The following is a 13,299-nucleotide window of genomic DNA, read 5'->3' on the forward strand; positions in this document are numbered from 1 at the left end:
TGTGCAGAACTTTTTCAAAACCTGGCAGGATCTAATCAACAACATTTTAGAATAAGCTTTTAAAGCACTGAGGAAGCAGATTCTCTCCACTTTTTTTTCTCCATTTATCTTTATTCACTTATTAATTCATCTATTTACTTATTTTTACTAGCTTTAAGTTTTACTCTGCTGGCTTAGCTCTCTTTCTCAGTGGTGGGGTTGATTTTTTTTTTTGGATCTTATTTTTGTAAAAATGTATTTATTTGTATGGAATGTTATGCATTTCAATAAAAATCAATCAAACAAAATAAAATAAATAAATAAATAAAAACTATGCATATGTAAGGTGGATTGCCTGCATTGATAAGCTTACTAAAGCCCACATTACTTTCCCAACCACCTGCTTCAAACATTTAGAATGAATTCTGCTGGACATCTTTAGCTACGATGCCACTTGAGATGTTTTAATAGTCACAGTGTTCGGACAATATAATTAGTTACAGCATACAACTATTTAAAAAAAAGTGAAAGAAAAAACAGAACAAAACACTAGTATTAATAAAGGATAATAATGATTCCTTCAGTTCTACTGCCTCATCAATGAGATCACATAGCGCCATACACACAGAAAAACTGTATGTTGCTCTATTGCAAATGCCATGGTTAAAATAACTTATATCAGCACAAAAGTGTTGTAATTTCATCTGGAATCCTCTTGTGTTCACAAATTGCTCACAACCAACAGTGCTGCATTTTATTACCTCAGGGATGTAGATGCACATTCAGTTAAAGACACTTGTCAAAGTACACATTTTGCTGTGACAATCAGTGGGATTCAAACTCATAATAGCCATCTGCTCTGAAAAAATGATTAAAACAGAAAACATGCACTACAATTGCTGAAAAACTATTTTCGAAAAACTATTTTCTAAAAACTCATTCAATTTACATAAGCAACTGTTATTATATGACAATTATTCAGAAATGGTCAGCAGTATTAAAAAAATAATTTATTGAGAACTCCCAGTCCAGGATATGATGAAAATGAAACTAGCAGCAAGGACTCCTTGCAAAGGGTCACAGGAGGTCACTCAGAGCACCACAGAAACAATGTTATAGACTTAAGGAAGCTAATAATCAAGTTGACAGTGAATATAAATCAGAATATAAATAATACTCAGCAGGAAATTAGACCTGAAACAGCCTGCTCAGGTAAATGGTGTGAGCGCTATGAATATATGTATAAAGAATGGAGAACAAATTTTTAAAAAAAATGGAGAATAGCAATGAGAAAAAAAACTGAGAATGGCATAAGTAAAATAAAATGCAAAATTAACTATGAGAAATATATTAACATTTCTATGGCTCTGAAAAATGAATGCAAATCCCTTAAAAATAAACTATCAAAAGACACAGAAAGAAGTTAAAAATCTTTGCTTTCTTGGAATTACAGAAGTCTCAAAGATTGCATTTGTCCTATCAAATTTATCTTCAACTTTATAATAAACATTTCAGAGATGTCATTTGTCATTTTTGATAAACTGGAAGTCGAGAGAACATATCGCTTACCTCATTGTTAATTTTGGAACTCCAATTCCATGCTAGAGAGATAGGAAATTTCTGCTTTGAGACTAAACAAATTCATATCCTTTCAGACTTTTCTGTAGAAAATGCTGAAAAGAGGACCTTTTATAATGAGATTAAATAAAAGCTGCATGCTGAAGGCATTCGATATATAGGTTGCTCTTCCCTCATGAACTGAGAATTGCGTAATCTTGCCACACCTACTCATTTAACTCTCCAGAAGAAGCCAAAATGAAGCTAAATCATCTCTTTCCTACTATCTTTGAAAACCTCAAAAGGATCCAATAATGAATTCTAGTGGACTAGAAATGGATTTAAAGAGAGGGAAGACAGGCTTTAGGCATAATATATGTTTCTATCAGTTCTATCTACAACCAAAATTCAAAAAAAAAAAAAAAAAAAAAACTTAGGATGCTGTGTAAAAGTAAATAAAAATAAAACGCAATGATTTTCAAATCTCATAAATTCATATTTTATACACAACAGAACATAGAAAACTTTTCAAATGTTGAAAATGTGACATGTTACTATTTAATGAAAAATATTAGCTCATTTTGAATTTGATGGCAGCAAATCGTCTCAAAAATGTCAGGACAGGGCCATGTTTACCACTGTGTAGCATCCCCTCTTCTTTTAACAACAGTCCGTAAATGTCTGGGAACTGGGGAGACCAATTACTAGACCTTTGAGAGAGGAATGTTGTTCCATTCATGTCTGACATAGGATTCTAGCTACTCAACCGTCCTGGATCTTATCTGTTGCATTTTTCGTTTTGGATTTTAATGAGAGGAATACTCATGCTATTTATCAATTAATATTGGTGCTGGATATTAGGCAACACTGGGAAGGAGACTGTGCTCAATCAATATTTTAGAGAAGGACTGGAATTTGATTATTCATAACATTTACTCTTCACCAGTATTCATAACGCATGCTAAAATTGTAATTGACCAGATCTCTCCAGAGTAAAATTACTAAAAAAAAATATAGTATAACAGGGAATACATGATGCTATGTAGCTTTGATCTAGTTAGGTCATATGTTTGGGGAATGTTCTAAATTAAGAAAATATCTTCACTCAAAAAGGTTTATTTATTAGGGTTGGATTTGTAATCATCCCAGAAATGTTGTAGATACAGTAGATATGATTAGACAATCTATAACAAAACTAATGTAACTTTCTATACTACACAGTCAGTACATCAAATAATTTTGCTCAACTAGAAGAATAATAATGCATCCTCCATAAATTTTATATCATAAATATTCCTATTATAAATAATCTGGAAACTGAGTATTATTTGATCTTAATTTAACATTAGTTTTACATTTAACAATGGTGGTGTCTAAAAATTATACAACATGCCATTTTAAAATGCCATTAAAAGAAAAGTTGTATAACTTGCTTTACGTGTTATCTTTTAAAGCATTAGCATTAACATGGCCAGTTTCCATAACAATATTGCAAATACTTTCAACCAAAACAAAAAAAACAACAACAAATGTTTACTTAGATAAACATGTTGCTTTTAACTATATTTGCACTGATAACAACTGCTCATTATTATCCGGTGTGGAAGCAGAGTTATTCACAGTTGGTCTGTGAGTGGAACTATTCTAAATCATAAATCCTAAACTTCTAATTATTTTTAAAAAGTCAAGCACATAACTTATGCTTTCATTATTCATTTAGCCTTCTGAGAATAATGATAGGCAGATGTTTCATTACATTTAGATTAAATACATATATATAGTAGGACCTAAAGCATTTGTGCTTTGAAGCAGAACTTGCAGTACACATAGTAAAAAGCAAAGCACTGCCCCATCGTTGTACACTGCAGATGTTTTGTATTTCTAATGCCGTTTACTTAGAGAAGTAGTATGGTGTAGTGAATTTTTTTTTTTTTTTTTTTAAACTTTGAAGCAAGTAACTGATCTGCTTCCTGCCTCAGACTCACTGTATAGCCCTGTAAAATGATGTACAGTCGACCCTCGCAAAGTCGCAGTTCAGAGTTCGCGGCCTCATTAGTTCACGGATTTTTCCTTAGAAAAATCTAATAATTAACTAAATTGTTTGCGGAAACTGCAAATATCCTCTGCAATTTTTTAGGGCTTTTTTCGTGGCAATATATAATTTTTCATCCATTTTAATGCTAAATTATTAACAACAATATAATTTACTAATTTTGTAACAAATATTAACGTAAATTCAGCTAAATTTCCATATAAAATATAACACTGTATAATTTTTTTAGTACTGTAGAGAGAACACAAAGCAACCATATAGGAAAATGCGGCTTGGGATGGTGAAAAACTGTACCCTGTACTCAGAGGCGGGAGGTTTGAAAGTAGCCAAGCCGAGAGCGTTATTCATTTCTCCTTGCTGCTGATTGACTGCTGCCCTGTGACGCATCTCTGTCAGATGCAGCCCAGCATTCCCGCATCATAACACTTTACTGTATGGGGCTATCTCGAGTGTTTCGCTGAGTGTTCTTGTGTTTTTTGTTTTGTTCTTCTTAAAGCCCTAAGATGCCGCCCAAACACCCTGCCCCTTCTAAGGCTTCTGGTAATGAACCTAAGCATGGATTTTCTAAATGGTTCACGCTCTCAAAGTTAATAATGGCATCGATGCTGCCATTCAGACGTATGAAACCCTCCTCGCCACCATGAAGAAACAACAACAGCAACTTCCCATCACAATGTTCCTCAAACCTATCAAGAAAAGCCAGCACGAAACCCCACCAGAAGTACACCCATCAGAAGATACAACTCCTCCTGAAGCTCCTGAAGAAGAGACGCCACCCCATACAGCTATAAATCCTCTGCTTTGCTGTGCAGTCATTAACTTCATTACATACCTTCATCGTTCTTCATCATCTTCATCTTCAATCAATATCATTCATTATTGGTGAGTACCCGTACATTTTACTGTATTTTTATTAAATTATTACTGTACAGTGGAACCTCGGTTCACGACCATAATTTGTTCCAAACCTCTGGTCGTTAACCGATTTGGTCGTGAACCGAAGCAATTTCCCCCATAGGATTGTATGTAAATACAATTAATCCGTTCCAGACCGTACGAACTGTATGTAAATATATATTTTTTTAAATTTTTTAAGCACAAATATAGTTAATTACACCATAGAATGCACAGCGTAATAGTAAACTAAATGTAAAAACATTGAATAACACTGAGAAAACCTTGAACAACAGAGAAAATTAACACTGCAAGAGGTCATGCTACAGTGCTAGGAACCGCTCGCTAAAAACACTTTTTTTAATGAGTTTTAAGCACAGGGGAAAAAATAAACATTTGAAAAATCCGTAATTTAATAAACCACCAAGAAAAGTAACATTGCAACAATGCAGGCTACGAACCGATCACTGTAAACAGAACTGAAAACAAAAACAAGCCTTCTCTACCTTATGCGTCCCTCTCTCTCTCTCTCTCTCTCTCTCCTGTGTGTGTGTGTGCGTGTGTCTCTCTTTTGCGAGACTGGAGCGCCTGTGTGTCTCTCTAGCGCTCCTGTATGTGTGCACGCCTCTCTCCCCCGCATTGCCTGCGTGTGTGCCCGTCTGTCTCTCTCTCTCTCTGGCGCTGCCTGTGTGTGTGCGTGTCTCTCTTTTGCGAGCCTGGAGCTCCTGTGTGTCTCTCTAGCGCGCCCCTGGGTGGGTGCACGCCTCTCTCCCCCGCACTGCCTGCGTGTGTGCGCGTCTGTCTCTCTCTCTCTCTCTGGCTCTGCCTGTGTGTGTGCGTGTCTCTCTTTTGCGAGCCTGGAGCTCCTGTGTGTCTCTCTAGCGTGCTCCTGGGTGTGTGCACGCCTCTCGTGTGTGCGCGTTTGTCTCTCTCTCTCATGATGCCTGTGTGTGTGTGCGGCTCTCTCTCTCTCACGCTGCCTGTGTGTGTGTGCGTCTGTTTCTCTCTCTCGCACTGTGTGTGTGTGTGTGTGTGTGTGTGTGTGTGTGTCGCGCTCTCTCACTCTCACTCTTGTTTGCTGCACAGGAAATGCACAGGGAGAGACTGAACATGTACAAACCGAAAGGGAACCTGGCTTGTTCGTATACAGAGTGTATGGTCGTGAACTGAGGCAAAAGTTTGGCAAACGTTTTGGTCGTAAACTGATTTGTACGTGTACCGATACGTTCGTGAACCGAGGTTCCACTGTATTTACCCTACTTAAACCAAAGAAAACGTGCTTGCATGAATTACAGTACATATAGGGGTAACATCGGTATTTTATATTCTAGCACTGCGGGAGACATAGCAGTACAGTACTGTACAGTATACGGGTTTACCTTTACATTCTTTTTTTTAGGGTAATGTATTAAGCCGAGTTTGAAATGAAATTAAAGTGTTTTGAGGGCATATTTAGGATTCAAACTATAAAAATAGGCATTTATAGGCATTTTTTTGACCACGTATTTCAGGAGTCGACTGTACTCAGTTCGAAATACATAGTGATCTAGCAAGTCACCTTGAATAAACGAGACAGCTAAATATTAACAAATAATAATACATTGCATGAAGTGGACATTATCATTGCTGTGAAATTTGGAAACCTTTCTTCAATCTACATTATTAATTGTTCAGAAATAGTTGATTTTCATTTTCAAATGGCTGCAGGTCACACAAAAAAATCTTAATAGTCACAAGACCACTTAATCCAATTCTAAGCCCTAAAGAGACAAATCGGCTCTTGACAGTGTGACAGATCATTCTAGGACCCACTCACAAACACATCCACATTCATACAAAGCCAACTTGGAATTGCTATTGAATTTAAACAGCAAGTCTTTGAGGATGAGGGAGAGAAGCTAGAGCACCCAAACACACATGGAGAAAACATACAAACTCCATATAAACAAACCCAAGGTGCTATTTCTGTAAGACAACAGCATTACCCTCTACACCACTATGCCGTCCCACAAATAAAAATAAATTAAATTTGTAAATAATGTTCTTATCAGACAATTTTTGTAAAAGTTTGTGACTATATTTTATAACTTCAAATTCAGATAAAAAAATATGGTATTCCAAAATGCACATTTATCACTTAATTACAATTTTGCCTAGCTCTACCTTTGCTGGTTATGCCTCCTTTTTATGATATCAAGTCTCATTCCAGACTGTTTTCCTGTGTAGTTCCTAGTTGATGGAACAAGCTGCCCACCTCCATCAGAACCACTGACTCCTTCAGTGTATTTAAGAAGCAATTGAAAACCCACCTATTCTGTAATCTAACTGATTGAATTAAAAAAAATTACTTTGTGATCTTTAATATTGTTTGTTGATTTGTTACATTACGGTTAATTGCTTTATCGATTGTTAATCTATGAATGCAAATTTATTAGTTATTACATCCGCTGATCCTAATGTGATGTGGGAGACCTTCCATGACAAGACCCTGAAGGTTGCTTAGGGTTGTATTGGTGTTACCAGTGTTCCCAGAAGGAGGTGTTTCATCGTGCAGGGAACTCTGGATATCATTGAGAGGAGTGACAGCGCACAGTACTAGGAACTGAGAAGAACAGCTGCGAGGGCTCTTAGGGCAGATAAGGAGGCATTTTTAAGAAGAATCTGCAAGCAAGATACACACCACCTATGGTCTAGTAACCCACGTCTTGCTTACAGAAGAATCAAAGCATTACGCACATCCGAATCTGTTCCTTGAAAAGTCGCAGTCAGGGCGGCTGATGGAACGGTCCTTACAGATGACACTGTAGTTGTAACCTGCTGGGATGGCTACTTTAAGCAGCTGTTTAAAGCTGATCCTCTGGGTAGGACTTTGGATATCTCTGAGTACATGGTTCTTGAGGCCGATCCTCCAATTAGCAGTGAGTCGCCCAGTCTCGCTGAGATTGCACAGGTGGCGAACCAGCGGAGGGTAGAGAAGGCCGCAGGGATCTGTTGTATCCAGGGTGAACTTCTCCAGGCTGGTGGCAAGGCTGTTCTCCTGGCACTGCAAGCAATCTTTGCTTCCATTTGTGAAACTGGCGTCATCTCAACTGACTGGAAAACGGGACTTGTCATCCCTATCTGAAAAGGGAAGGGTGATCGCCTGGATTGTGGCAACTACAGTGGGATAACACTGCTCTCGGTGCCAGGTAAGGTCCTTGATAGGGTCGTTCTCAATAGGAATCGTGAACATTTGCTCACCTACCAGTGACTGGAGCAGTCTGGTTTTACACCTAAGAAGTCTACCATCGACCACATCCTGGCACTGATGGTTCTCATGGAGCACAAACGCGAATATCAGCAGACTTTTGTCGATTTTCATAAAGCATTTGACTCAATTGATCAAGCTGCAATGTGGGACATCCTGAGACTTCGCAGAATCCCCTAAAGGTTGCTGGATATCATGGCCAGGCTGTACACTGGTACTGTGAGTGCTGTACAGAGTGGAGGCAGAACCTCTGGGTTTTTCCCAGTTGATTCTGGGGTTCATCAGGGGTGTGTTCTTGCTCCTACTCTTGTCTGGACTGGGCAAGGTTGTGGGGTTCAGTGGCTATGGGGTATCTGTTGGCAAAGAAAGATTCACTGATACTGACGTTGGCAACGATGATGTGATGTTTGTGGTGTCAATGGAGGCTCTTGAGCTGAGTGAGGAGTCTGAGTGTTTGGACTTGCAAGTATCCTGGATATAAACCAAGATCCAGGCCTTTAATGACCTCTTAGGCACAGTCATCAGCAGTGTGCCTGTCTGTGGAGAGAGTATGGACCTTGTTGAGAGGTTTACTTACCTCGGCAGCAACATTCATGTTTCAAATGATGGTGTTCTTGTTGTTTTTATGATCAACAATATTATTTTGTTAAAAATGTTTGCTTATTTTTGATGTTCGTATTTTGGTTGAATTGATAACTATGCTTATTTTACACATAGTTCCAATAACCTAGTAGGCAGAAACTAACTGGGACAGTTCCTGGTAAACTATATACATATAATATATAAGCATCATAAACAATATCAAAGATATAGAAAGAAAACACAAGAATGAAATTAAGCCATTGCTATTGTTACAATTGATTAAACTAGACACTCTACTTTATCTTCAGTGCCATTTATTATTATTTAACTAATATATACTATTTAGTGTATTTGTTATTTCTATAAAAATATAATGTTTTAAGACTTAACTATCCAGTTTACAAGTAAAAATAACAATATATACTCTTCTCTTAAAACAACTTATGTCCATGCAATACTTACGGAAACCTGGGATGTGTCCATGTACTGTAAACCAAAATAGTCCAATTCTACTAGATCCAAATGGTACAAAATTTGATGGAAAAGATCTTGGCCTTTAGCATGTTTCTGCAAAATAAAATAGTGTAACTCATCAGCCTTGACTGAAGAAAGGTAAAATGAATTTTGCTTTTCAAATGAAGGCATAAATATTGTACACCAACATAAAAAAACTAACCAAAAAGTCTCTTTTCTTTTAAAAGGTCCACACATAATATTTATAATATTAATAATAAAATACCTGTAACCACCTTTGGCAAATAACTTGAGAAAACAATACAAAATGCATTTCTCGTATAGAAATTTAAATTTTAAACAAATTCAAGTTTATAATCTTTTTCAACATTATATACACAACGAAACATATATTTAAAAGCTGAACTTACATTTAATCTATAAGAAATTACTGACCTCTGCCTTTTGCATTTTATTTACTATTATTAAAATTATTAATAACATTTCCATAATACAAATTACCATCATAGGAGTAAAACACTAAGACAAACTTTATTTCAAACTTTCCTGCTGAAAAAGATTAAACTGACATGAGAGGTGAGAAAGAGTAATGGAGCATTTTTTTGACAATATTACATATTTTTATTTTATTTATTTGTTTCCAATTATGAGGAAACAGCAAAGTGCCGAGATATTTAAAAAAAAAAAAAAAAAAAAAGGCAGTGGACATTTAGCTTACTTTAATTAGGCTAACTTAATTCATTACTAAAATTTTATTCACTTACAATTAGAAATGCTAACAATGCGCAGTTAATTTAAACTTGCACCAAAAAATGTAATTTTTCTGTATTGCTGCACCTAATATACCTTTCTTTACTCCTGCTATTTATTTAGATAGATACAAGAAGACAATATCTGTGCTACATATCACATCGTTTAGCCTATGAAAATAGAATGTCTTGAGCAAAAAGTAGGATAAGTTGTTGTTCTCTTGCCACCATGAGTGCCAATTTAAACTTTAAACTAATGTAGATACACATTGGTGAGCACAGACAAAAGTTAAGTCAACAGGATTTATCTGCACAATTGATTAGTGTCTGTGTTGCAGCTACAAACAACATACACAAATGCTTTTGAGGAACAGCTGACATGAACATGGGTGAAGTATGCTGCAACTTCTTAAGTATAAAAACAACCACCATTTGCCATACAAGCCTGTTTGCTATGTACTCGTACAGTCAGTTGTGCAGATGCAGTTGAATAAATGTATAAACTCTTGGGATGCCAGCAACCAAATACTGAAATCATTATTTGAATATCCTATTGCATCATGCTCAGGGAGCAAATATGTGTAAAGGAAAAAACTTGTACAGAAATTCCCTACCCAAATACACTGACATGCTAGTTTTCTTAAACAAAAAATAAGTTATCCAGCATTACTGATATTTAAGTGTCAGCTTCCTGTGTTGGTGCATGTAACAAGTGAGAAGTATGCAATGTCTATAACAAGTTTTTATCTATGCTGACATTCTATAAATAAAAGATTAACAAAAAGTAAATAAAGTAGCTATTAGTTATTATAGTAACTATGAATGTGCATGTGCTTGACTTGATCTGTAGGAAACAGAAAAGGACAAAGGTGAAGGTTCCTGATTTAAAAAAAAAAAGTGTTTTGCATACCTTTATTAGTTTGAAAGGGCCTTTGTAAAGGAAGCTTGTCACATTTATGAACCATATTGCACTCCTCTGCAGTGATATGACTGGGCCTATAGAATGTAATTGATTTTACTGTGCTATGGATTCCCTGCACTGTGCAGATGCTGAAATACTGAATAGAACCACAGAGGTGTGAATGTAGCCTTAGAGACATTATATGTAGACTTAATATCACAAAAATAAACATGGAAGCATCACTCAATCCATCTGATAAGACTGATGCATGGTATTAATCCAATTCATGCATGCTTATTTTCTGTCTAATCTATAATTATTGAAGTATAATGAAAGAATAATAAGGAGAAATTACTACCCAATAAATCACAGGTTAGTTTAAAGATACATCCTAGGATGCGCTGGTACACTTCACCAGTGATGCTTCCTGAGGTCATCAGATGTTTCGGGTATCCCAACATCAGATACCCTTGCTCAGGTGACCCAGCCAGGATTGATCAGGCCCTGCCTTGTGTCTCAGCAGCAATAAACCATGATTTGGAAGTCCTGATACAAAACCTCCTGGAGGCCCTCTCTGCAGCCTCTATGGTAGAATTTATGGCTATCATTTTAGCAACTCCTCTGATGCCAAGCAGTGTGTAGACATTGCATAATGAGAGAACAGCAAAGCCTCTACACCCTACCTCAATGGGCCCACAGTGAGCATTCCAGCCACTCCTCTGGCAGTGCTCCACCAGCTCATGGTACTTGGACTGCTTTTGTTAATTAGCCTCTTCAATGTGGTCCTCCCAAAAGACTGTCAGCTCCACTATGAGCACCTGCCTTGAAGAGGCAGATGTTAACATCACGTCTAACCTCAAAAAAATTGGTGTAACATGGTCTGGGAACTTGAGCAGCCTGCCCAAGTCTACTCGCAGCTCCCAGTCCATTGCTGAGGGGAGCAGGCTGGCTGCTACTGCTCTCCCGCCATGACAAAAGTGATGTCCCTCTGGCTGCGGATGACCTGGTTGTTACCCATGTCTTTAGAGATAGTGTCTTCCTCTGACTTCAGCACCTGGTCATGTCGCCAGCGGCCCTCACTAAGTGCTATTGTGCAGCTACTGAGGATATGCTCCCATGAGCCCCCCAGAACAGAGAGAACATACTGAACACTCACTCTTATCCCAGGTATGTAGATTTACTGGGCAGGGTAGGATGTCATACACAGCTTGAACCATGAACATAACATGTTGTGGTTCAGTCTGCCAGATGTCACCCCAAGCTAATTTCCTCTCAAGCACTCCCTCCCACCTTGTCAATACTCCCTGCTACTGTATGCCCACCATCTTACTGATTCGCTCCTCCTCCACACCTGCCTGCACCTCCTCCAGAACTAAATAGTACCTGTCCTTGCTATGGGCCTTGTCATAAGAGGTTGTGAGATTGCTGCTAAATCCACCCGCAGTGCTGCCAAACATCCAACAGAGACTTTTGTTTCAGCTGAGACTCTGCAAGCAGGACCTCTGCACTCAGACTCCACTACCTTGACCACCATGTTCATGGCAACAGCAAAGAGAATAATTGAGATGGTACACCCAGTTATAATCCCTTTTTCAAACTGGTGCCAGTCAGATGTTAAGTTCCCAGTTGTGACTCTAAGCCTTAAGTTCCCATATTAGTGTAGGATGAGGTCCATGATCTTGATGGGTATGTGAAATTGATCTAGAGTTGTTTCAACCAGATTGTGGGGTCACAAGCCACAGCACAACCAGCTATTCCTTCAAGTGTCTCCCTGATCAGCTGGATGACAATTTCTGTATCTTCCAGGCACTCTGGAAATCCTGTAATTCCAACTTTCTGTACTGAGGTGACAATGTACCCATTCTTTAGAAGTAAATCCGTCATCCTTACAGATAGGATGCTGAAGACCTTCCCCTTCACACTGAGAAGTGAGATGGATCTTAACTGCTCCAGCTTAGATGAATTCTCTTCCTTAGGTATCCAGGCTCCCTCCGCCTGCCTCCACTGTTCTACTACCGACCCTGTTCGCCAAATCACTTGCAGCATCTTCCAGAGGATTCTGAGAAGCTCTGGGCAGTGTTTGTACACCTTATAGAGTACTCCACTGGCTGCTGGAGCAGAGCTGGCTCTGGCTGCTGTAACCACCTCTTGGACTTCCTTCCAGGTGAGTTCTGTAGTGTTGAACTCCACCTTGGGGCTGGTATGTCCAAAAGGGCTCTCTGATGTCCCAGTTCTAGCTCTCTTTACGGGTCACTCAGGGAGTTATGTAGAAAACAATCCACCTCTTTCTTGAAGCAAACAAGATAACTACTGCATTTCTGCCATAACAGCTGCTTCATGAAGTAAAAGGGGTCTGCTAAGAACACAGTTCGTTTTCCTGGCTCTCTCTGACCTCAGTCTCCTGTGCCATTCTGCTCTACACAGTGACATATGTTTCATCCTGATGATGTAACAAAGCTTAGCAAGAGGTGGTTTCTCCTCCTTAATAGCTATCTTGAACGGTCTTGCCAGCATCCAAAGTTCTCGCTGCAGTTGGTGAATCTTCTGTGCTCTACGATTCAAAGTGTAAATACATCTAGTCATCATTGCACTCCTCAAAACCAAACTTCTCTACCACAAAGCTGACAATGATAGTGGTCAAAGTCTGTAGTGATTTATCCACATCTCCCTTTCCTGTTGAGCTGATGATTCTGGCTACATCGTCATAAAACTGGTGCACAGCCTTTCAATATTACTCAATAAATCCGATGCTGCTGAACAACTTTGCTAAGAGAACGAGAGCTAAGTACTTGAGGTTCTGCGCACTGCAGATGTCACCAGGCATGGCTGTTCCTCCCGCCTCTCACCAGTAATAAATCCTGGG

The 13,299-nt window shown here is 38.3% G+C and overlaps 1 protein-coding gene across 1 annotated transcript in view; it reads right to left on the minus strand.

The window, feature by feature from the left end:
* The window catches only part of epb41l4b (erythrocyte membrane protein band 4.1 like 4B), a 547,093-nt gene that overhangs the window by 393,840 nt on the left and 139,954 nt on the right, over positions 1-13,299 (minus strand). Inside the window, exon 2 of the mRNA XM_051936130.1 lies at positions 8,775-8,879. Coding sequence (XP_051792090.1) covers positions 8,775-8,879 — 105 coding nt within the window. The remainder of the gene's footprint in view (positions 1-8,774; positions 8,880-13,299) is intronic.

This window comes from Erpetoichthys calabaricus, chromosome 13, assembly GCF_900747795.2.
Source record: "Erpetoichthys calabaricus chromosome 13, fErpCal1.3, whole genome shotgun sequence".
Lineage (NCBI taxonomy): Eukaryota > Metazoa > Chordata > Cladistia > Polypteriformes > Polypteridae > Erpetoichthys > Erpetoichthys calabaricus.